Raw genomic sequence first — 25,577 nt, forward strand, 5'->3', positions numbered from 1 at the left:
ACACTATGCTAGATGCTGTGGCAGATGCATGAATGTGGTCTCCACTGTGAAGACACTTGTAGAACCTAGAGTTGACATCTCAGGGCTGTAAGCAATGAGACATCTCTCATGATTGGTTGTTATTCTTTAGGGAAGACCAGAGCGGACAGAAACAAGGCACACATGTGCAAAAGAAGAAGACGCATAAACAGACAACAATGAAGTGCCCTCATGGTCAGTAAATGTGGTTGGAGATTGGAAAGGGAAGGGATGATCAGCATGGGGTCAGCATGGCCCCAAGTACTGGGGAAGGCTTTGTGGAGGGAGCCATTGTGCATTGGACTGGGAAGATATACCGGCTTCAGAGAGCTGGCAGAGAGGATGGGGCTGGGGAAGAGTGTTGAGTGGAGGAGACCTAGCAAAGGCGTGGAGGCCCCACTAAATATGGGGTGAGGGAATCGGCCTGCCTGGGAGAGCAGGGAGATAAGATCACAAACATACATTGGGGAGTTGCTTGCCTTGGGCAGACATAATTAGCCTATAATTAGCCTATTTGAGTCCTAATTTCTTCTCCTATCCTAAGAAAAGTTGATAACAACACATACCTGAAGGGACTGTGGTGAGATTACAATAGATCCACGCCATGGTTCTGCAACTCACTAGCTGCCTGACACAGACAAGTTAACTTAACTTCCCTGATGCTCAGATTTCTCATTTTTAGAGTGGAGATAATATCTCTTTTGAAGGATTGTGTTAGAATTGAGTGAGATATGTAAAATATTTGGCACACAGTAGATGCTCAATGAATGTGATATTGTACCAGAGCCATTCTCGGGAGGCAGGGCATCAGGAAGTTTCTTGAGCAGAGGGGCAGGGTTTCAGCTGAGCCATCCAACCTCTCTCCAGTGATCAAGGGAGAGCATTTCTGAGTGCTCCATCCAGGCAAGTTCCATCTGTGCCCAAGACAGCCAGTGGAGTGGAAAGCTAAGCCTCTCTCCACCCTTCTCTCAGGCCTGAGCCAGTAAATTAACCAGGCCCAGTCACAGGTTTTGCAGGGCAGACTTTCATCCTGTGAAACCCAAATGACCAATTTAATAGCTGTAACCAAGGTAGGGAAGGAATTCGGAGAGGGCTGTTCTCTGGTAGCCAAGGATGGGTTATGAACCTCATTTTTTGGTTGGAAGGAAAAAGAAATCACTTTAATGGATTTATTTTCTTATGGGCACACTGAGAGTCACAGAACCTGGAACATCCTCCCCCAGCCAGGAGGCCTCCGAGCTCCCCAAGCTGCCCCTGCCAATGCCTGGTAAGATAAATGAACTCAAGCTCCAGGCTTTCTGGGTTCTGGGCACCTTGATTAGGAGTGGGGATGAGAGGTTGGTGGGCTGTGCAGGCCTGGAGTGACTCAGAGCCTGCCCCACCTCTTGCTCCCTCCTTTGGCCCCTCCTCAGAAGGGCTGCCTGGAGCAGCTGGAGCGCTCACCATCATGGGCTTGCTCTCAAAGTCCCCCTAATGTGGGGCCCCCATTAGACCCATGAAGTAAGGAGAGGCAGGCTGGTTGAGCAAGGACCCTGCACCAAGGACAGAAACACTGGGGTCAAACCCCACCTCTTCTACTGATGAAGTGAGTGGCCAGCAAGGGCCTTAACCTTTTGTGCCTTGTTGTCTTTGCCTGCATAATGGGATCACTGTTTCTGCCCTGCTCCTCTCATAGGGTTGCTGTGAGGACCACTCGAGTTAATGTTGTCAGCTTAACACCTTAAAAATAATCATGATAACCAAGTCACTTAAATTCCTCCTTCTCTCTTGGGTAAATAATCCCAAATGCTTGCCCTCTGAGCAGATTCAAATTATGTCACTTTCTACTATAGACTTCATGTTTCTATTAGTCTGTTCCCAAGCTGCTAATGAAGACATACCTGAGACTGAGTAATTTACAAAAGAAAGAGGTTTAATGGACTCACAGTTCCACATGGCTGGGGAGGCCTCACAATCATGGCGGAAGGTGGAGGAGGAGCAAAGGCACGTCTTACATGGTGGCAGGCAAGAGAGAGTGTGCAGGGGAACTCCCCTTTATAAAACCATCAGTTCTCATGACATGTATTCACTATCATGAGAACAGCATGGGAAAGACCTGCCCCATGATTCAGTTACCTCCCACCAGGTCCCTCCCACAACACATGGGAATTATGGGTGCTACAATTCAAGATGAGATTTGAGTGGGGACACAGCCAAACCATAACAATGTTCTTGGCCTGTGGAGCTTGAAGTCCTCTAAGTGGACTCTCTAAGTCAAGCCAGACTAGCATGCAGTGACGTTGGGGCCCCTCACATAGAGGTCCTACAGGGACTCCTGCCAATAGACCACTCTACCCTGCAGGCACTCCCCTGCCACCCTCTGGGTAGAAGCAGCTGCCACAAGGGATACCTGGTTGTTCCTGTTTGCCTAGGACCTGTCTCCCCTCTCTGCCTGCTACATGGCCCTAGTCCTATCCCCCAGAACTGACCTCAAAAGCTGGAGAATAGCTAAGCCTCCAGGAGGTGAGGCCAGGGCTTCAAGGCAGTCCATGGGCTTGAGGCTTCAGAAACAGCCACCTGCTTCTCCACCTGATGGGCTTGGCCTAGCCTCCCCTACCCTAGTTGCTCCTCTCCTCCTCCCAGAGAAGCCCAGGGCCTCTCCTAGGAGACTGGTCCTTTCCCAGCAGACTGGCTGTGTATGAGCACACAGTACCTCCGAGGGGGTCTTCCTTTCCTCTTTTCCCTTGGGGGCCTTGCTGGGTGCCTCACTCAGAGCAAGTGCCACTGCATATTTGTAGGATGACTGAGTGAATAAAGGAAGGAATAACTGTGCTGAAGGTCTCAAAACTAATTCATCCCCTTGGCAATTTGCTTTTCCTAAGGACAGGAATCTCTATCCACACTGACAGTGCCCCTGGCCCTTCCTTACACCAACCATGCAGGCATATTTCTCCAAGAGGATAACTCCATCTCTTTTCCTGGGAGTTTCCAACCACAAAATGGCTCAGGCTTGTGCAGTGGTGCCAAATGTGACATATGAATTATTCTAAGCAACTCAAAGGCCTGGTTTGGTAGGTGCAAGCCATACAAAGAGACTGGTGGGAACTGTGCCCTCAGGGAGCTTGTGGCCAGAGGGAGTGAGTGTAGAAGGCAGTAGGGCAAGATACGGGGTGGCCTACCAGATGGCAGCCTAGAGGACATGGAGGAGGGAGGAGAGACCCCTTCCAGGGGTCTGTCTGGACTTCTGGCTGGAGATGAGGGTTGAGCTGAGTAGGCATCAGCCAGATGAGTGTGCGAGGCCTGGTCATGTAGGAGGAGGGAGGTGGGGGAGCCCGGGAAAGGGGAGCTGTGTCTGGGAACCATATGGAAGAGAGTGTTTCATTTGGCATGAGAAAAGGAGTGATGACCCATTCCTGTTGTCAGCAACTAATTCTTGCTAAGGTGTTAATTGTTAATTAAGGAAAGTGTTCGCTGATAACAGCTTCAAGGTGGGACTTGAAAACGTATGATTCCACTCATATGGAGTACTTAGTCAAATTCACAAAGACAGTAGAATGCTGGTTGCTAGAGACTGGGGGAGAAGAGAATGAGGAGTCATTGTTTAATGGGTGCAGAGTCTCAGTTTGGAAAGATAAAAAGAGTTCTGGAGATGGATGGCTGTATAGGTTGCACAACATGTGAATGTACTTAATGTCACTGAAAAAAAATGGTTAAAATAATAAATCTATGTTATGTCTATTTGGCAACAATTTTTTTAAAGCAATGCTTTTATTCTCCTTCTCCAGAAGCAAAGCCTCTACCAATTTCTCTTTTCTTTTAAGGAGAGCAGACAAGAGCAGTGACACTTCTAAAAGGTCACCAACTCTGAGCTTGATGCCTAATTATCAGCTGATCCTGCTCAAGACTCCCAGAGGGGGGATTGATTAATCAGTGTTCTGTCCAGGCCAAGGAGTCTATATATCAGGCTCATTGGAAGGAAGCTGGCTCTGGTGCTGAAGTCGGGCCGAGGGAGGGGAGGTGGATTAGCATTCACTGAGTGTCTGCTGTATGCCAGGCAACGTGCTAACCAGGTGCCAGGCATACAAATCAACAGCTTCTCTCCTCAAGGAATTTGCAAGCAACTTTCACCCTCAGTTACCAGCCTGCCATCCCTTATTGTGGAGATGGGCAGGAGGGTAAAGGGGAAGAGACATTCTTGCAATTGTCTGCCAGGATGCAGGACCGAAAGAATTTTTTCTAGGGCCCCCAGAAAAAAAGTGGCCTGCTCTGCTACTGACCTCTAACAACAAAGGTGCCTCTGTGTCCAGATGGTGAGAAGCAGTTAGGGTTGTCTGACAGAATCTTCATAGTGATGTAGTTGGCCATTGGGCAGGAAGGGACAAGAGTCCTATCTGGGCTCCATACTTCCTGCAGCACCCTAGGTGGGTGGACAGGGTGGGGAGCCTGAGAGGACCTCACCCTTGAGCTGACAGAAGGGACTTGCTTTGGCCAGCATCCCCTTGGGATCACAGGCCCCCCAAACTGGGAAACCACCCAAATAGTTCAGGATCCTGAAAAGAATGTCTCATCTTTCCTACATCTGCCACTCTCCAGACATGTGGCTGATAGGGATCCCACCACAAAGTTTGGCTGGCAGTTTAAACTTTTGGCCTCAATTCTAAACAAGTGCTTTTTATTCATTCAACATTTACTGAGCCCCACTTAATACTAGGTAAGTTAATAATTGAGTCTCTGCCCTCAAGCCGAACAGGAGACAGAGATATGTCAAAGTATAATTTCCAAAAAGTTAGAAACACAAGTCTCATACAGTTAAAGTATGAATACGTATCAAAGATTTTACTGAACTCATTAACTGACAAGGGAAACAATACGATAATAAAGTTGATTCAAAGAGCATTTGAGGAACTGGGATTTAAAAGAAAGGCACACCAAAATAATTTTTAAAAAAATACAAATCTAGTTAATGTCCTACAGGGAAATAAAACTGGGGTTATTTTTCCTGCTGGATACAAATCATTTGAATCTCTATCAGGCAAAAACAAACAAACAAACAAAAAACCTATAAGTTAATATGTAACTTCACACTCTGAGCCCTTAATTAATAATAGCAAATGACAAAGTCAAACAATTATTGTCTTCTACTGCAGCACTTTCCAGTGGATATATAAAGTGAACCAGGTGTATAATTTAAATTTTTCTAGTAGCCACATTAAAAAATAAAAACAAACAGGAGAAATTCATTTTAATAATTTATTTAACACATTCAAAATATTGTCATTTTGACATGAGGCACTAGCCACATTTCAAGTGTTCAATAGCCATCTGTTGATAGCACACTTCTAGAGAATTAATAATCTTCATGACAGACAAAGCCTTAGTACGATATTGAAGGAACATGCAGGCATCCTCTAGGTCACAGCTACATTCTGGATCATTTTTCCTACCATATCTACATAGGTCCCTGTGATCTAGTTGGCCAGGGCTACAGGAAAGGTGGGTCTAATCTATGGCCTTTGAAAGGGCCTGTGGAAAGCAGCCGAGCAAACATCTAGTGCAACAAATGCTCTTGTAAAGCATATCACTGGCTGAGGGGCAAAACATTCTGCCGGTGGGACAGGGTGGATTAGAAAAGACTTCACAAGGCCGGGTGTGGTGGCTCACGCCTGTAATCCCAGCACTTTGGGAGGCTGAGGTGGGTGGATCACAAGGTCAGAGTTTGAGACCAGCCTGACCAAAAAACCCGTCTTTACTAAAAATACAAAAATTAGCCAGGCGTGGTGGCACGCACCTGTAGTCCCAGCTACTTGAGAGGCTGAGGCAGAAGAATCGCTTGAACCCAGAAGGCAGAGGTTGCAGTGAGCTGAGATTGTGCCACTGCACTCCAGCCTGGGTGACAGAGCAAGACTGTTTAAAAAAAAGAAAAGAAAAAAGAAAAGACTTCATAAAAGAAATCAATAAATCTAAAAGAAAGCCAGGCCTAGTGGCTCCCACCTATATTCCCTACACTTTGGGAGGCTGAGGCGGGAGGATTGCCCAAGCCCAGAAGTTCCAGACCAGCCTGGGTAACATGGCAAGACCCCATCTCTACAAAAAATGAAAACTTAGCCGGGCATGATGGCATGTGGTCCCAGCTACTCAGAGGAGGATCACTTGGGCCTGAGAGGTCAAGGCTGCCGTGAGCTGTGATGGTATCATTGCACTCCAGTCTTGGTGACAGAGCTAGATCTTGCCTGAAAAAAAAAAAAAAAAAGATACCCGCACTCGTATGTTTACTGCAGTATTATTCACAATAGCAAAGACATGGAATCAACCTAAATGCCCTGCCCACCAATAGATGATTAGTAGATAAAGAAAATGTGATACACATACACACAGAATACTATTCAGCCACAAAAAGAATGAAATTGTGTCTTTTACACCAACATAGCTGGAACAAGAGGTGAAATAAGTTAGACATAGAAAGACAAATATGTTCTCACTCATAAGTGGGAGCTTAAAAATGTGTACACATGGATGTAGAGAGTGGAATGACAGACAATGGAGACTCAGAGGCAGAGAGGGTGGGAGAGGGGTGGACAATGAGAAATTACTTAATGGGTACAATGTATGTTATTTGAGTGACCGATACTCTAAAAGCCCTGATATAACTACTGTGCAACTATGCATGCGACAAAATTGCACTTGTACCCAATAAATGTGTACCAAAAAAAAAAAAAAAAAAGAAAAGAAAAAGAAAGAAAAGACTTCACAAAGGATGAGCAGATTCACAGGTGGAGGAAGGCCAGGGGACACCCCAAGCAAAGGGAAGTGTGCGACCCAAAGCAGGAAAGTACATACATTCAAACACTTCTATGTGCATGGGATTGGAGTGCGAGTGTGTGGGAGGGCAGGGACTGACTGAGGTCCAAAAGAGAGGCTGGGACCAGATGGTGAAGGTTCTGGGGAAGCCACGCTCAGGCTTCTAACCTTTATCCAGCAGGGAGTCAGAGAGGACTTTTCGGAAAAGGAAGGGCATGACCAGACTTGTCTTTTAGCAAAAGCTTGTTCAAGGAGCTGTTCTGTGGCTGGAGGAATCTTCTCCAACTCCCTACCCTCTAGTCACACGGTTGTAAATGGGGATGAAGTCTGAGTCATGGTTGGTAGCTAAAAATATTTTCTGGACCCCAAGTGATAGATTCCTAAATACAGGAAGAAGAAAGCATTGGCAGAGGATGCAAGGTGGCTTCTGAGGTCAGGATGGACTAAAGACTCCTTTTGGGATCTGGAAAAGGCTGCAAGATGACTTTTATAGATTGGTGATTTAGTAGCTGATACTCTGGCAGCCTTGAGGTCGGGTTAACACGAGTTCAGAGAAATCCCAGTTTGGCATTAGCTTAGCCACTGGACAAGTGAGGCAAGAAACGGGCTTGGACTGTTTTTATCCCCACCATCTGGATGGAGATAAGAGCTGGCTTTGATTTTTCTCGCCCTTTACATCGGAAAAGCCCAGAGTACTTCATGGGCATTCCCTACGATGCTGGTCACTACCTCCTGCAAGAAGCAGGTCAAACAAGGGCAGCTAGAGCTGGAATAGGCACAGATAGTACAAAGAGCCAAGAACCTCTTCGTTCTCTGAAACATCCTCCTTGATCCCCACCCTTTCAATGTCAGAAAGAGGAAACTGACTTGTTCAACTTCTAGTTCCACCTGAAGACAAGATACGTGCACTGAGCAAGCTTCTTCAGGCCAAGAGAAGAGAAGAGGAAGAGAAGAGGCAGTGTGGAGGAGAGATTTTGGGATGGTTCCATAGTCAAGCCAACTCTGTTGGGCGTGCATTATGGGAGTGGGGCCGAGGGGTCTTAAATCAGCTTCCTTATGGTTGCTGATATGTTTCTAAGTGGCTAGTATTAGAAGAGAATGGACTTTAGGGTCCTATTTCCATTTAGGGTTGTACAATCACCACGTGCAGGGTAACTACCCCGTCGAAAACACTGACCCGAGATAAGTCTTCTAGCTTCTGACACTTTTTGCCATGAATTGATCACCAGCTGGGTCTTCATGTGAATGCCATCTGATGACAGGGAGAGCAGAGAATACTGAAGCCCAGAGCAGCAGGGGGAACTGAGTTAGAACTTGAGGAATGGACCTAGGTCTGCCAGCTCCCAGCCCCATGTTTAAAACTGAGCTCCACAAAATGTCAAATATTTTATTAAAGCCAAAATCCAGTCTGATTTCCAGCTGTGATCCAAATACCATATACAGGTTCAGTTGCCTCTCTGTCACAGAAGCCATCAGCACTTAGATTGAGACCTTCTGATCACCCATGTCTCCCCTTCCTTCCTCCGCCAGACCTGCTCCTCCAGCCCCAGCCCCTCATGGGGAGGCTGTGGGCTGGGCTGTGTTCCTTTTCTCCTCAATTTAGCTTTCCTCAAAGGTTCTCTAGCGAATTGGGAAAGGTTCTTAGAGCTCATTCAGAAAAGAAAGGAGAGAGGAAGGAAGGAAATTAAACCTTATAAAATGTCAAGTTATTGAGCTAAGTAGGAGGGACACGGGATCTCATTTATGAGAACCCGCTGAGGTGGGCAGTATTATCCCCAATTTTACAAACGGGGAACTGAAACTCAGCCAAGTTAAGCAAGTTGCCAAAGACTGCACGGCCCATGGTGGAAGCGAGGCTGGAGTTTGGACCCCCTAATTCCTGTCCACATTCAGGCCCAAGTAGAGCTGACCTGAATTCTAGAGAAGTCAGTGATGAAGCAAATGCCCCACAGTGCAGACGCCTTGGATCGGGCTAAATGGCAGCTCTTAGGGCCACTTGGCTCCAGTTATCTTCACAGCCTCTGCTGGTCCCGTATCTAATTTCTGGACTGAAGGTTCTTCGTATTGTGTGTCGGGGGTTGTGGGGAGAGGAGAGGAAAAACACAGAGGTGGCGCTGCTGGTGATCAGGGAAGGAACCAGCCCATGGCAGAACCTCAGGTGGCCTGGGCACCTCCCAGGGCGAAGTGTGCTGGTGTGTGTGAGGCATGGTGCCGTTCTGTGAGCTGAGACAGGCAGGGCCCCTCAGGCTAGTCCTGACCCTTCCTGGAACTGGGTTTTGTTATTTTTTATTATTATTATTTTTAGACAGAGTCTCGCTATGTTGCCCAGGCTGCAGTGTCGTGACTAATTTAGAGGTGCTATCATAGTGCACTGCAACCTCAAACTCCTGGGCTCAAGCCATCCTCCCATCTCGGCCTGCTGAGTAGCTGGGACTACAGACGTGTGCCACCACACCCGAGTTAGGGTTTGTTCTAATAAGGGAAATAGTATTCCATTACACAGCTTAGATTCCTAAACCTCCATTTAGAAAATGGACTAAGATCTCTTCTCCCGAAGCCAGTGGCATCTACAGTCAGAATAAGAACCCAGAGTGGTCTTGGTCTCAAAGTAACTCAAACCTTCCACCTGCCAAGGATGGGGTGGCGTCAGGCTAATCCCGCCACCAAGCCAGCCTGTTAAAAATAATGATTACGTAAAGAAAACATCCTGGAAAAAGAATTCCGACTAATCTGTGCTGGACTGGAACACATGCCTCTTGTTCTGACCTGCCTCCAGAGTGAAATGAGCCACTTCTTCCTTGCATTGTTGCCCCTGTTCTGCTCATTCACGTGCTTGCTCAGCAGACACCCAAACAAAGCGTTTGGGGTTTGCCCAGCTGTTCTATTTCCAGCCTGTTCAGTTCATTTTAGGCCCCGCAGCCTCTGCCCACAGCCGGGCGCAGTCCCTCCTCCTTCCCCTCCTCTGCCCCTCCCCCTTCCCTGCCTGCTTTTTCTCTCCCTGCTCCGCCAGCTCCTGCTCCTCTCTCTGTCACTCTCCCTTCCCCCTCCTCCTCCTCTTCATCTTCCTCTTCTCAGCTTCTGAGATCTGCTTTCAGTCTTCCCCTGTGCTTCCTCTCACCTCCCTGCCTCCTTGAATCTCATTCCCAGGAGCTCACAGGTGTGTGTAGAAAGGACTTGGGGGCAGCTCCTGGCCCCAGCAGGTCCTGGGGAAGCAGGGAGAGAGGGGAATGGAAGGTGGGGCCGAGGTGCCCACGCACAGGAAGCAGCCTTTGGAGCCAGCAGCTGTATGGGTCTCCCTCTGGCTTCTCACTGCTTTGGGAAGCAAGCACACAGGTGTCACCACTTCTGGGTCACCAAGGCAGAAATGGTCATGACAGTGAGTTGTCTCATGAGCACTGGTGTCCCAAGGCCCTGCCTCGAGTTTGACCTGCCTCCATCCTCTCAGTCCACAGTGAGAGGCCCTAGCAAGGAATTTCTGGAAAAGGACTTCTAGTGCTGCTGTTGTGCAAGTCAGGCCTGCCAGGCAGGGTCTCTCAGTGTCAATGGGGAAGGACACACACTGAGCACTGTTTACTGCCTGGGTCTAGAGCCACTTCACATATTCCACCTCCATTTACTCCTCTGGGCAAAATCTGGAGATGTATCATTATCTCCATTTCACAGACCATGCTTAGAAAGGTTAAGTCATTTGCCCAAGGTCACGCAGCTCACAAGTGGCAAAGCCAGTGGAGCCAGAATTAGCAATCTGGCCGTGGACCAGAAATCAATGGCAGTGGTGGTGCTGGTGCCAAGGGGCTGGCCACAGAGCCAGTGTAGAAGCATGGTCAAAATCGCCTGTGAAATCTATCTGTGAGATCTCCGTCAAATTACTCTCTGGTTTCCTCACCTGTAAAATGTGAGTGATAAAAAGAGCCCTTACCTCCTGGGGCTGCTCTGATCCATTAAGCCATGTAGGGGGCTTGGGCTGGTCGTAAACACTCAATCCACGTTAGCTATTATGACTTCCAGAGGCACCTGCCCTCTGACTCTGGAGGAACACCCAAGTCCTCAAGAGAAAGCCAGAAGAATGATAACCCCTTGCCTCCAGTGGTGCTTCAGGAGTTCCAAAGGACCCATCCATCCACTCTCATTTAATTATCATCCCACCTTGGATGAAGGCAGGGGAAGCTTAACTCCCATTCACAGATGTGGAATCTCAAGCCCAGCAATAGCGTGGGATTGGCTCAGACCCCTCTGGAAACAACCCTTGCCAGCCTCTTTTTCTATGTCCACTTATGTAGCAGGAGTTTCGTCCAAGAGCACAAACCTGAGCACCTAACTAGCACTCGGAGAGTTGGGGTGGGTGGGAGGCTCACAGAACACCACTAATGAAGACTGAGAAGGAAGCAGATGGAGGGAGAAAGGACCCAGGATATGGCCCTCCGCTGTTCCAAGTTAACTGTGATGTAAATTGCAGCTACTAACATCAGAAAAGAAAGGCCCAGATGGCTGAAGCCTGGATAGTTGAGGGGAAATGGGGAACTTTGGAAGGGAGTACTGATGGTGAGGGTGGCGTGGGTGAGAGGAGACTTGGCTGGCACATGGTGGTGGGATGGCAGAGTGAGAGGTCCAGCATCCCAGATAATTATTCTGGACAAATCTTACAACCCAACCATGGACTAGAATGACAGGGGTGAAGGGCAGAAGTCAGCAGAGGGCAGCTAATTCATTCACTCCTTATTCATTCACTCATTCCTTTGTTCACCTTTGAGCTCCTGACCACTGAGCAGGGGCTGGAGGTAAAAACAATAAGGAAAGCATCCATAAATGAGTAAACAAGCAACAAGTTATCACTGCAGTAAGTGCTATAATGGAGGAATATACAAGGTTCTGTGAGAGCATAAAGGACAGAGGAATTCTACCTGGGAGAGCCCAGGAAGGATTCTCAGAGGTGACAGTTGAGTGGGTCTTGAGAGATGAGTAAGAGTTTGCCAGGCTGAGGACACAATAGTGGAATGTAAGAGGGGAGCACAAGTAGCAGGAAGATCTTCCAGACAGAGGCAGCTTCCATTGCATATCACTTTGGATTTCTCTTTTCTGCTCCATGTCCTTCTTTGTTAATTGGAGTCAGGCCAGAATTCCTTGTAGAGCTCCAGCCCCTAATTTGACCCACACAGGAAGTTTTGGATTTCTTCCTCTCCTAATCAAAAAAATTATCTATCCTGCTTGGAGCTCTCTGCTGCTAGGACTTCCTATCACAGAGAACAAGGCTCTCACTCCACAAGTTGAGGGAAGGTCAACAGTCCTATCTCCTGGGAAATAAAATATACATGGACCCTAAATTCATACTAGAGTGCTGATGACTGACACAAGATACTTTCTTGTGCATAGGTTAGAAAATGAAGAGAGCAGGACGACTCTGGAAATGTGTGTGTATGTTTGGGGGCCAGTATGTAAGGGGACAGTAGTTAGCAAGAGCCTCTGGCAGGGGTGGGAAAGAACCCAAGAAGAAAGATGGAGAGTATTAGAGAGCAACTCTCCAGTCCTGTCCAGGGAAACCCAGCTTGTCACCACCTAGCACTGAGGCCCAGAGGGAGCCTGGTATCACTGGAGCCTTCTTACCTCCCTGCTGCCCTCGACATCCTGCCCCCAGGCGCCCTGGGAGCTGGTTGCCATCTCTAGTGGGGTGCTGACAGAAATGAGGTCCCGAATCAATTTTCCAGGGGGGCAGTGTCGTCCCCTCAGGGGAGGAGCGGGTCCTGGGGCACACAGTGGGATGCTGCCGGGGTGTTGGAAGGGGGCTGATTGTGACTCCTGTTCCCTGGTACTGTGGCTGCCTGGCGTGGTGACAGGATAGCACAGACTGGTCTCTCAGCAGCCTAACTAGGAGGGAGGCCCCAGGGGCAGCTTTGCTGTGGTGGCAGCGCTGGTGGTGGTGATGGTGACCGTGGTAGTGGCACAGCTCTGCCTCCCATGGCAGCTTAGAAGCCGCCACCCCAGGGAGGGTCACCGTGGCAACAGCTACTCCGGGAACAGATCCTCCGGGCCTCTGAGGCTGGCCCCTGGTCTTCTCGAGGGGCAGCTGGCAGGCCTGGGCCGGGCGTGGGGAGGAGGCAGGGTACCTGTCTCTGAGCCAAGCCTCTGGGGCCCCAGGGCTGAGGCATGGAGGAAAGGTGGTGTTTGTTTTCCTTCGTTTGCTATGAACATTTGATCACTGATGCTGGATTTGGAGTTAATCATCCTTGGATCAGGGGCTCAATATGAGAAGCTGAGGGGAGGGGAGCTGAGGGGAGTCTCTAGGGATCTCAGGGATGGAGCTGGGCCTCACGTTAAGGAATCCTGGGCTCTGGTCCCTGCAGAGGTCTCTTCAGGAGCAGTCTCTCCTGCTTCGGGCAGCCCGGGGTCTAAGCTGAGAGTTCAGGGTGCCCTTGGTGTCAGTGGCAGGCTGGAGGAATCCTGCTGTCCCACCTAAGGCTGGGGCAGGCCCAGTAGGCTCCGAGTCCAAGAAGACTGGAAGGGGTGGGGTAGGGTGCTGGCTTGAGGTGGACACTGGGCCAGGGTTCTCTTTCCCTCTTTCCCACTCCCTGACCTCACTTCCCTCCCTCTGCTTCTTCACTCTTCATCAACCCCTTTGCCCCTCCCTCCTCTTCCTCTTTCCTTCTTTCTCACTCTTCCTTCTTACTCATTGCTTCCTTTCTCACCATCTTCTTCATTCACTTCAACATTTTGCTGAGCATCTACTCTGCACGGACCACCAAGCTAGGCCCTCGAGTGGGAGCTGGATGAACCAGCACCTCTGAGCAACTCGCCGCTGCGGGAAGGGGAATTTGACAAGTACCGAAAAGTACCAGGTAGAAAATGGTAGGTTCTAAAAGGAAGAGGGAGGAAGGGCTATGGGAACTCTCTCTCTAAGGCTTCCTCACTATTCTGACAGTTTCTCAGGCAGGAAATGCATAATGTAAAAAGAAGAGCGCTCACGTTATTCCCCAAGGACTCCCAGGAATGCCCTAGAAGTGAGGTGCAAAAGCCAGCTGGAGACAGGGCTTGCGAGGAATAAGAGAGGATGGAGTTCAGCAGCTGCTCATGCCAGGCCTATCTCCAGCCCATTCATTCATTTGTTCATAAAATATTTACTGAGCCCCTATAGGCCCTAGCAACTTACAGGGAAGCAGGCAATACACAATTCATAGTTACAAAGGACTGTAAGTACCATGAAGAAAATGCACTGGCTGCAGTGATGGAAACTGACAGAGGCAGAGGGACGTGGATGTGTGAGGGGAAAACACCTCACCAAGAAAGTGAAATTTACAGCCAGGCCTTCTCAGCCAAGAGAAGGAGGTGGGGTGGGGCTGGGCTGGGCTGGGGTAAAGTGGTCCCTGTGAGGGAAAAGCAAGTGCAAAAACACTGAAGGTGAGAGCTGGGGATGTGTGGGAAACTGACAGGAAAGTGAGCTGCTGGTCTCAGGGGCTGAGAGCAGAGGCATGAATAGGTCTGCGGAGGCAGGAAGGGCATGAGGAGCAGCAGGGTGTCATAGGCCCTCCTAAGGAATCTGGATTGTACATGAAGTGGGAACCCAGCCATTGACAGGGTTCTAAGCAGGGGTGACATGATCTGATCCAGTTTCCATTTTAAGATGCTCTCTCTCTGGTCGCTGGGTGGAGACTGGTGGCAGAAGGGCAGATGGGACCCAGGGAGACCTGGGAGGAGGCTCCTGCAGGAGTCCGGCTGCAGGAATGGGATGAAGAGCAGGAAATGGGAAATCCCTAACATGTATTTCAGAGCTAGAAATATAGAACTTGGTAATAGGTTGGAATGTGGGTGGGAGATATTTTTTGTCTATTGGTCTTCTGGCCTCTCTCCCTGATTAGAATGTAAGTCCCATGAGGGCAGGGATCCTGTTGGTCTTGTTCACCATTGTTTCCCCAAGGACAGAGTTCACAGGTATTTAATAAAGATTTAATGCACGAAAAATGAGTGAGTGAATTAAGGAATGAGAGGGTGGTTTTGACAACATCTGTCTCAGCCTCAAGGTGGATGGTGGCAGCACACTGAGGGGGACCAGGGAGGCAGAAGGGTGGGATCACAGCTCAGCATCAGGGAGCTGTGAAGACACCCAGGCACGGCCACGCAGGTGTGTCTGTGAGCAGGGAGAGCATGGGGGAGGGGGTGTCTGTTTGGGTCCCTATTGTACATCCAGCTTGTAGAGCAGTACCTGGGACAGAGATGCCACATATGTTTGCTGAATGAATGAACAAATGAATGAATGGAGCTGATAGGGGATTTCTGAACTGGAACTATACAAGTGGATGACACCAGTACCTGGAAGATGTTTAAGGCAGCGGGAGGGGATGAGGTCACCCAGGAAAGAGTATGTGAGGAGAGAAAGGGAGCAAGCCCTGGCCCCCACCAGCAACCAGAGGTTGCTAATTTCAGAAGCAGAGACCCTAACTCAGCCCCAAGTGGAAGCCTACATTTCTGTAGACTTGTATTTGATGACTCTAGCATATGCTTGCTAACCACTGCTCTTCTAGGGATCCCTGGAGAAGCAGGCAAATAAGAGCGGGGAGTGGAGAGCCCCCATAACCCTGTGGGGAAAGAAAGGAGAAGCTTCCAGCACCAACATCAGAAGGCCTCTGACCCCTTTGACTTGCAGCTGTAGCCGTTTGGCTCCCTCTCTTCAGCCCCTAAAGCTGGGTCAGGCCCAGCTGAGGCTGTCCAGGAGACAGCCTTGTCCCCAGAGTCCCTGGTGGCTCTTTAGCATGATGCTGCATTTTGAATGTGGTTACCACAGCCCCAAGTGACTGAGCCAGCTCATGTGCTACCTCTTGCGTGGGTACCAGTGTATGCACACACAGGGCTTGGAGCCAGGAACGGAAGGAAAGTGCTCACTGCAATAATGCCACAGGAGCCCCAAGAGGGTGGGCACTGGATGGCATCACAACCCAGGCCCAGGACACTCCCCTCGCTCCAGACTAGAGGAGACACAGATGTCTCTCTGCCTTGCCCTATATCCCTGATGGGCTGGGAAGAGGCAGAGAAGAATTTAAGGAAAATCTTGCTAGGAAAGGAGTTCATCTGAACCCCATCTGAATACCTGTGTTCTGGACCTGCCTCCACCACTAACTAGCTGTGTGTGCCACGTGAGTCAGAAAGTCTTAGGATTGGAAACAGTCTTCTAATTCCACCTCCCACGCCAAGCAGAAATACTTCCCACGAACCCTGGTGCAGCACATGATCATCCACTGTGTCTCCAAACATTTTCAGGGAAGGGAACTTCACTACCCCGCAGGGAAACCCATTTTGATTTGGTAATTTTGTTAGAAAGTTTTTTTTTTCAAAAAGCCTGGGAGGACCCACACCAGATGTTAACCGTGTCACCTCTGGGGAGGAAAGTGGGACTGAGGAATGGTGACAGGGGATTCCCTGTTGATTTGGTATGGGGATGGCTTCCAGTACCTTGTATTAAATAAATGTTTGCTTGAGACAGGGTCTCGTTCTGTCGCCCAGGCTGGAGTGCAGTGGTATGATCATAGTTCACTGCAGCCTCAACCTCCTGGGCTCAAGCAATCCTCCCGAGAAGCTGGGGCTACAGGCACATGCCATCACACCTGGCTAATTTTTTCTTTTTCTTTTTCTTTTTTTTTTTTTTTTGGTGTAGAGATGGGGTCTCACTATGTTATCCAGGCTGGTCTCAAACTTCTGGCCTCAAGCAATCCACTCTCCTCAACTTCCCAAAGTGTTAGGATTACAGGCATGAGCCACCATGCCTGGCAGTAATAAATTTATAATAGCAAGGGAAACAACAGAAAATAAGGTTCTTTTATATACCTACTGTGTACCCACAAAAATTACAAATCAAAAATTTCATTAAAAAAAGATTTTTTAAAATTTAAACCCAATCTGCCCTCCTAACATTTCCACTTATTATTTCCAGATCTGCTCTCTGCAATCAGAGAATAATCTAAACCCACTTCCCCAAAGGTACCCTTTAAACACCTGGTAGTTGGGATCAGGTTTCCAAGACTTCTCCAGCTTGAGCCACTCCTCATGTAACTTGGGTTCCAGAGCAGTCCTACCCCACTTACCCACTTCTGTGTGTCAGAGAATAAAACTCCAGTGGGGTCACAGAGGGAAGGAAGCAAGCAGTCACTGAGCTGGGCGTTACCTGCTGCTAATTAATGAATGAATCCCAAGAGGACATTCCTCCTCACTTTATGTGTGTGTGGGGTGGGGTACACACACGTAAAAGGGAGAGTGAGCTTAATGATTCACTTCTCCAAGCCTTGGTTTCTTATCTGTAAAAGGGGAAAACAATACCTTTGCTATGAGAATCAATTGCAATTAAGGAAATAACACTAAAAGCATAAACTCCTACACTGGAGGTTATGACTCACAAGCCCCACTCAGTTCAGAGAGTGGCTAAGCATTGGACCCACAGAGCCAGACTGAGTTTGAATCCCAGCTTTGCTACTTAATGGCTGTGTGACTTTGGAGAAATGACCTGACATTGTTGTGTTGGTTTCCTCCTCGTAAAACAAAGGTGATGATAACATTAATCTTGGAATGCATCTTTATAAGCATGAAATGTACTGCCCAGCACTCAATAAGTGTTCGCTGTTAGGTATAATCATCCCCTCTTACTCCTTCACAAGGAGATAAGGACTAAGGACTTCACTGAAATGAGGCTGATTTGTTGAAAAGTGAGGACATCAAACCAAACTGGTCATCTGTTACTGGAGTGAGTTGCCCCAAAATACTCCCCTCCCTCTAGCAATGGTTATGTGCTAGGCACTGTGCGCAAGGCTTTACAGGCGCCGACTCATTTCTCCTCATGGCTCAATGAGAGAGACACTACCTCAGGCAGATACTACATTTAAAAGACGAGGAAATAGAGGTTCAGAGAGGTTGAGTAACTTGCCTAGGGTCACACAACAAGGAAGTGATGGAGTCAGGACTCAAACCCAAGTCTGCCTGACTTCAAAAGTCTGTCTTATTCTTTTAAACAATGTCCTGTTCTTTTAACCAGCTCCCTACCTTGGGCTCGACTCCAGCTTTGGGGGACAGGAGGAAGCCAGAGCCCTTTCTTCCTTGACAGCACGGCCTGCTGTTTCTGTGAGGTGGGGAGGAGGGGCAGTCTGCTGCTTCTCTCATCCACCCCTCCACCCTCCTGCACACTGCCCCCTCCTCTTCCAGCAGCCTGAAAGGGTCACTGGGGACCCCAGTTGCCACCCCTTCAGTCCCCTCAGGACCACTCTGGCATCTGGTACCCCTGCTGCTGGCTGGGTTCTCAGCCCCTGACCATGAAATGGTTCCACATCGATCTACAGAAAAAACAGCCACTTTGGCCGTGGGCCCTGATGCGGAATATCATTATGGAGTCATCAGCGCATCCCGTCCCATTATCGCCTGGCCAAGCTTTTCCAAGGCCAGCCTGGCTGCAAATGGCTTTCTCCTGTCTAGGGGGGCCACAGCCGCTGTTTGCCCTCCACTACCAGAGGAGAGATTTTATCTATAATTGACACTGGCTGCCTGCCACCCCCTTGCCTCGGCTGGCCCAGGCTCCAAGCCCGATCTTTCTTTACACTTCAGGAACAGGCTTCCCCTGGCTTCTTCCCTCTCCTCGGCCATTCGGTCCTCACCCTGCTGTTCTACACTGCCCAAGACAGCTCCCGGGTGTGTTCTTGTCCTTTCTTGGTGCAGCTGGACACGGAGATCTCAGAAATCTGTGGAGAAAAGCCTGAGAGTGACAGGAACAGGGCAGGGAGGGAGCTGACACTGTGCCGCTACTATATGTCATGTCACAGGTAGACACGTGACACCAGGCCAGGCTCTTCACTCTGTCTCTGAAACAGGGGCCATCATTATCCCCTAACAAACAGGGAAACAGGTTCGGTGAGTCATCCAGCTAGCAAGCAGCAAAGCAAGACTTTGAATTGAGGCCCCTATGGTCCTACGCAGATGCCCAGACTAAGAGTTAGGAGTAAGACAAGAATAAGGAGAGGCGAGCAGGCAACCAGACCCGCCAGAGCCTGGTGCAAGATGGAAACGCAGGGCCCCTGTTCAACCATTATTAATTTCATGATGGTGACAGCCAAGCATTAAACCCAGCATGAGGCCCTTCTGAGTGGCTGCACAGGTTGCCCACCCATGAAGCTGGCCCTGCGTGTGCCCCTATGTGAATGTGAGAGGGATAACAACAGTGAGAGCCAAGGGCCACGTCTGACCATCACTCGCCATCTCCCCGTCCTATCTAGGCACAGGATGTGTTCACTCTCCATCCCTAAGTGGTTCCCAGTTGTGCCACCAGTCTCTAGTTGGCCTCAGTTCATCAGCCATCCAGCCAATAACTTTGGCATCCCCAGGGTCTTGGCCCATTTAGAACTGGTACAATTCCAGGGAGGAGGGGAGGCCCCCTGCACAAACGGAATGCAGTGGAATTCCTTAAACAAAGAACAGTCTTTTCTTCCATGTTATGGCAGGGGCTTGGGGACAGCAGTGGATATTAGAACACTGTTTGGGACTCGGGGTCCTGGGTTAGTCCTCTTTGTGTGGCTTTGGGCAGATGACTTGTCCTCTCTGAGCACTAGTCTCTCCCTGGAAAATGCAGGGGTCAGGCCACACTGATGATTCCTGCTGGAGTGGGGTTACGCTGAGTGTGTGCACTCCTCAGGTATCAGGGGTGAGAGCCCCAGGAGGTCCCAACAGACACAGAGCCAGAAAGGAGAGGCAGAGGCAGGTGCTCACACAGCAGGAGCAGCAGGATGCTCCAGATGTCTTTATTGGGGCTCAAGCACAGCATGACAGTTGGAGACATGCAGACAGGGCATAGGGCCCAGCCTGGGCATGCCCCAGACACACACGAGGGGACAGCTTTAGAAAAGGACTGACCAACACCAGGGAGGAGCAGGGAGGGAGGGCCAAGGGAGGGGCAGAGGCCAAGGCTGAAGGGGTCACCTGGCCTCTGCTATTGCACGCATCCTCTGGCCACTGGCCAGGAAGTACAGTATTGCAACTGGTCTCCTCTTGCCCAAAGCTTCCCTTCTCAGACCCCCTGGGCCAGATGGGCAGACAGATCCTTTCCCTGCCCGTCTGCCCAGCAGCATCTTTGACAACAAACAGACAAAGGAGACAGAACAAAATCAAAAATAAAAAAGACAAAATGCCCCCCTAAATCAAGGACATAGATGGGGTGGAGGAAGGAGTGGAGGAGGCTGCAGAGGAGCCCCTGGAAGTCCCCCCACAATGAGGATGTGGGGTGGGAGGTAGAACCCCAATCTAGGGTGGGGTGGGGCTAGTGAAGCAGTGACCCTAGGGGGCAGTCTGGCCTTCTATAGACTTCACCAGGTTACTTGCTGACAGGGGAAACATCCCCAAGACAGGAGCCTGGGACCACCCAGCTGGACTGGCAATTCCCAGATGCACTTTTCTTGGGACATTCCACCCACACAGTCAGCAGAAACAACAGAAATCAGTGAAGGGGATGGGAAACTCTGGGTGGGGCAAAAGGGCTTAGGGAGACACAGCCTAACAAAGAAGACAAACCACCAAGAGCACGTGCACTACACACAAGAGTATAGTATGTATGAATATAGATACTATATGTGCATATATATCTCTTCAATGTACAATGGAACAGAACATCAGACCCAGATGGCTCTGGGCCCCGAGGGTCGCATGAGAGATTTTCCACCAGTCCTGTGCAAACAAGGATATCTGAGTCTTTCTCAGCGAAAAGATTCTTGTCTGGGTTCCAGAGTTTGCCTAAGCCTCTGGCTTTCTGTCTGTCTGCCTGTCTCTCTCACGTTGGTGCCGCTTTAAGAGAGGGTGAGGACTTCAGCCTGGGCATAGTTGGACGAGAGGGCGTCTTGGCAGGTCTCTGTGTTTAAAGAGCACAGGTGTGAGACACTGGGACGCACGCTTTCGGCTCAACATTGCCTTCTAGGGTTGGGGGGACAGGGAGTTCAGCAAAAGAAAGGGAGAAACAAAGAATGAGATATTAGAAGGAAGCCAGCTGCTGACCCACAGGGTGTGGGCTGAGGAGTAGGCCAGGAACAGAGCTGGAAGGCATGAGGAACCCAGGGCTAAAAGGCCAGGAAGAGCATGGATGGGTCAGGGAATGGGGTGAGCCCTTCACCCCTCTGCCAACCCAACTCTGGTGACTCAGGTGATGTTGTAGTTCATTGCCATACCTGTTCAGGTAACCACTAGCTCCAGGAACCACTAGCCTCTTAGGTCTTCAAAGCTCCAGTGCAGTGGAGAAAGGGACCATAGCTCTGCAGCCTTGCATGGAGGCAGTGGGGAAAGTTCCTGATGTGGCTTGTGGCTCACAGGCCATCACCCCAGCTGTTGCCTGACCAACTTGAGCTCTCCCCCAAGTAGCTCCATCTGCTGTCACCACCCTGGGATATTCCATTGTCCCAAGGAGCTGGTGAAGAAGGCTCCTGAGTATGATGCCATGTCGTGCCCAGCCCCCTTCCTCAATGTGGCAGGAACAGAGTCCCAGCAGTTGGAGGGCATGCAGCCTCAGGTGAATGCTGAAGGGGAAGGTCACGGAGGACGAATGTGCCTGTCTCAGGAGAGAAGGTCAGGAAATAGTACCTCATTGAGAAACCCGACCCCTCAGAGAGCCCTTTTGGGATCCTATCTTCAGCCTGGGATGTCTACGACCTGGGCCTTTCCTTCCCCTACCTTACAGTGGGAGCACAGGTAGGGCAGGTAGGAGTACTGCTGTCCCAGCTGCAGATCTGGGTCAACAGTGGAGGTGGGAGTTCCAGACCCGCTGGGACAACCCCTGCAGCTCTCGGGTCTGAGGTCTAGGGCTAGGCCTCCTGTCAAGGTGGAGTGCAGATGTGGCATCCAGACCTCACAGCTTCCATTCTGGGCTTCAGGGTACCTCCATCACCTTTCTAGGGAAGGGGTGTCCTCATCTTGGGGTGATGCTGTTTCCATCTTCTTAAGACTGTATGCCCCAGCCACCTCCTTAAACACTGCCCCTTTGCCTACAAGTGTTCTGGGCCTTTGAGTACTATCCTTGAAATCAGAGGAGGTCAGGGTTCTTCAGAGCCCCATTTCTGAGGACACGCAGACAGAGCTGTGGTCTTGCCCTGTACTCCTGTCTGCATAACTTAAGCAACACCTGCCACTGATCCCCACTCATTAGGGGACAGGGGAGTGCCTCTGGGCTCCCTATAGGCAATTAGGCCCTAAGATGCACTGGTGAGAATGCCTGGGCTACTGAGGGGTCTAAGATGGGTCTAGGATGAGACAGAAGGAGTCACAGCAAGGCTGTCAAGTGTCCCAGAAGCCAGGGAGCAGAGCAGCCCATACTGAGATAATGGCCTTAGATTGCTTTTCCACTGGCTTCCATGGACTCTCCATCCTCAGGGACCTCTGAGAGTTGGGGAGGGGTCTTCCTAGGAATCTCGTCCTGGATTCTTACCTATTTGACCCACCAGGGGTGGGGCAGGGATTTCAGAGGGTGACACTGGCCAGAGCAGAGCAGGCCCTCCTCTCCCAGGAAGCTCTGTGAAAGGGCAGCCTGGGCCTGCAGCCAGTCTATGGACTCCCCTCTGGCTCCTGTCAGCCAGCTTCTAGGTTGCAGTGCCCTCCCCTCTGGTTCTACCTCTCAGAAGCCCTGAAAATTGGCCTCTAGGTTGCCAGTAACCCTGCTACAGACTGGAAGGTGAGGTTGTGAACTCCTACCCAGACTGCCTCCCAGTTCTGTGGGAAGGGGCTGAGCTCCAGCTGCAGGGGAAAGGCGTCTGACAGCAAAGTAGTGGGTGCAAGTCCAAGTCTAGCCCAAGGAAAACAAACTCTACTCTCAGATGGTGGGTGGGAGAGAGCCTTCTCCCAAGGAGGGAGGCTCAAGGCCTGGGTGAGCCTGATGCCTGTACAGGCAGCCACTTCCTGTGGCAGTGCCTGGTATGCACAGGTTCTGCAAATGCCTGGGCTCACCCTGCCCTTTCCCAGGGCCCTGGGCAGGCCCAGAGGTGCTGAGAGGTTGTAAGGGCAGACAGTCTACCCAGCCCTCCTGCTATCTGGGTTCTATCTCTCCCAGATGAAGCCAGAGAGCCAGGAGGGATGTGTGGGAGCCAGCTCCCCGAGGCATTAGGGCTCCAGCCTGGCAATGCTGCATCTTGTCGCCCAGGGACATCTGTGCCCACCGTAGGGGTGCCATAAGCAGGCCCAGCCCTGTGGGAGGGAAGAGAGGGAAGGAGGCGGTGGGTGCCGTGGAAACTTGGGCTCCTGACAACTTGAGGGCTGCCACAGAAATAGCGGCCCCGGTTCCCTGAACCAGAAAGGCAAGTCAGAGGAGAAAAAAGTGGTGGCATCCCTGTGAACCTGCACACCCGGCTCAATGTGTCCCTGTCAGAGCCCAGGCCCTCCGTGCCAGGGAGCCCTCTCACTGTTGGGCGAGGGGCCCTCGCGTCTCCATCCTGTTCCACAGGCTTCCCCATCCCTGTCACTTCAAGGGCCTGCTCCCTCCTGAAGGGCAGTTGCATGGATGCCCCCACATCCCCTCTTCTCAATTCTTATGGGTCAGGTCACTTCATTCTGAGAGCAAATGGGAGGCAGGCCCCACAAACCACTGCGGGGTGGGGGTATCCCAGTGCCCACTCTGAACAGACCTTTCCAGAAGGACATTTCTGTGTCTGCCCAAGACTGAGGGAGGTGCCGAGATGGGGACACTCCGGGCACAGGCTTTACACAATACCCCCAACCCCATGCAATAATCTGCTCTGCCCAGTCTGCCTTTCCGGGAGCCTCAGATTTCCCAGCCTCTGCCCAGCCCTGACGCTGCCCTGCCATCCTATCTTTGCCGACCATGGAAGGAGCAGATCTGGACCTTACTTAGTCATTCTCTCCGCAAAATTGCATAATCTGACTCTAAAAATTGCCAGGCGCACGGCTCTGCTGTCAGGTCTAATTCCCATCAGGTGAAAGAGGAAATGTCTTGGCTGAGGCAACCTTGTTCCTCAGGCTGTGGAGGGTCCCCTTCCTGGGAGTGGCAGGAGCAGGTGGGGGCAAGATGGCTTCTGTCCCCACACTTCCCCTCAGCTGCCCCTGCGCAAGGTGTACCCCTGCTCACCCAGTGACTCACAAACCTGTTGTGCTCCTGGGCTTGTTAGGTAAATGAATACACTTAATTATAGAAATTAGATGAGTCTCCAGTTCTGGCAGGAATACAGAGCGCAGAGGCTGGGTGGGAACGGCAGGTGACTCAGAGGCAGGGCTGGGAGTTTGAGGGAGAGGCAGAGGGAAGAAAAACTGTCGCAGAAGCAGAGGAAGCAGCGTGGAGAGCGATGCTGCAGCTCGGGGCGCAGAAGGGACACCAGGTGCCGCCAGTGGGAGTCACCATTGAATCTGGGCAGAGGCTTCCTGAGGGAAGGGCCTCCCTCGCCTAGGCAGCCCGCCCACGGCCTGCACCAAGCCTGAGGCTACAACGCTAGGGACCCCTACCTGCGCCCCAAGCCAGGGATAGAAAACATCAGGCCTCTTCTCCCAGGGCAGCACTGCCCATAGGCACTGCTCTTCCAAGGAGTCAAACCACCTTTATACCAGCAGAGATGCCCGACATGACAGCCTTGTTCCTTGCTGGTCTGGGTGTGGGGTGGACAGACAGACAGACAGACAGGCTGTTCGGCTACTAGTTAAAGGCTATGAGGAATGGAAATACATTCGCAGTGATTAAAAATATTAACATAGGCATGGCTCCCCAGCAAGGCTGACTGGCCCCAGGCGCTCTGTGCACACATAAACGCCTGGTGGCTGAGACTGGCCCTGGTGGGACCCCGAGAGGGAGGCAAGGCCGAAAGACAGGTGCGGGGTGTGCACCTACAGCCCAGGAAGAGGCCAATATGGGGAGAAGCTCTGGGATCGCTTTCCCCTTTGCTCTCTGGTTCCAGGGCTGAACCTTCTGGGAAGCTGGGAGCTATGGAGGAGAGGCTCGGGGGCCTAAGTTCTCTTCTGTCCTGACTGCTCCCCCCTGCTCCCTCCTGCTGCCCCCGTGGGCCCTGGGGAGTGAGCGCTGAGGGCATGGAAGGGTGCCTGTTTGTGCGCGTGTGCCCAGAGGAGAAGGTGCAGCTAAAGGGCAGAGTGACCAGGGGGTGGGCCAGTGAGGGGGTGGAAGGGGGTGAGCAGGAACTTTCTCAGAGGGTAGGGCGAGCTGTATCGCGATGCCAGTGGAGACAGCCCCAGGCTGGTTCCAGCTGCTCCAGCTATGTTGTTTAGACTCCGGGACTTTCCACAGCCTTGGTGAAGAAAAGGCACATGGGTCAGCGGGCGCAGCTCCTCAGGGTCCACGCTCCAGGAGACACTGCAGGGTGGGTGGCCCTGGGCTGGTGTGGAGGGGCCTGGCCCTCCTTGACTCCCCCTGGCCTCTAGGTCTCCTGGGCTCCTGAGGACAGACTCCAGGGCCCCACACCCAGCTGACTTTTGTCCTGTCCTGCCCCCAGGTAAGCTCCCCACCAGCTCCTTGATAGCCCAGCTAGACAAAGACCCCACAGCCTCCAGCATCAGCCTTCTTGACTCTAAGAAGCCCTAATTAGCACCTGCCACCATCCTCCCAGGGAACTGACACTCTGATACATGGGCCTGTGTGGAGGAGGCCCAGACTCACTCACTCCTGGTCTTAAGCATAACCTGAGTGTGGAGAAGTGCGGCACGGTACAGTGTGGGGAAAGTTGCCGAGTGTGCATTGGGAGTTTGGCGATGTTAACTGCCACACTTGCTTAGCAGGGCCTGTTTCCCAGCAACCCACATGTTCCCTATTGAAGGTCACTCTAATTGGCTGAGCTACATGC

At 51.0% G+C, this 25,577-nt stretch overlaps 1 protein-coding gene across 6 annotated transcripts in view; it reads right to left on the reverse strand.

Moving 5' to 3' along the window:
• Positions 1–4,876: 4,876 nt before the first annotated feature.
• KCNC4 (potassium voltage-gated channel subfamily C member 4) overlaps positions 4,877–25,577 on the reverse strand; it is a 37,182-nt gene continuing 16,481 nt past the window's right edge. For 2 of the 6 annotated variants that reach the window (XM_054529842.2, XM_002810472.6), the window contains one exon: positions 6,820–21,340. In XM_054529842.2, coding sequence (XP_054385817.1) covers positions 21,011–21,340 — 330 coding nt within the window. In that variant the 3' untranslated portion in view covers positions 6,820–21,010. Of the gene's footprint in view, positions 6,228–6,819; positions 21,341–23,271; positions 25,026–25,577 lie in introns of those variants that run through there. The other 4 variants (XM_054529827.2, XM_002810471.6, XM_009246620.4 and 1 more) reach the window with 4 other exon arrangements.

The sequence above is a fragment of the Pongo abelii genome, chromosome 1 (assembly GCF_028885655.2).
Source record: "Pongo abelii isolate AG06213 chromosome 1, NHGRI_mPonAbe1-v2.0_pri, whole genome shotgun sequence".
NCBI lineage: Eukaryota > Metazoa > Chordata > Mammalia > Primates > Hominidae > Pongo > Pongo abelii.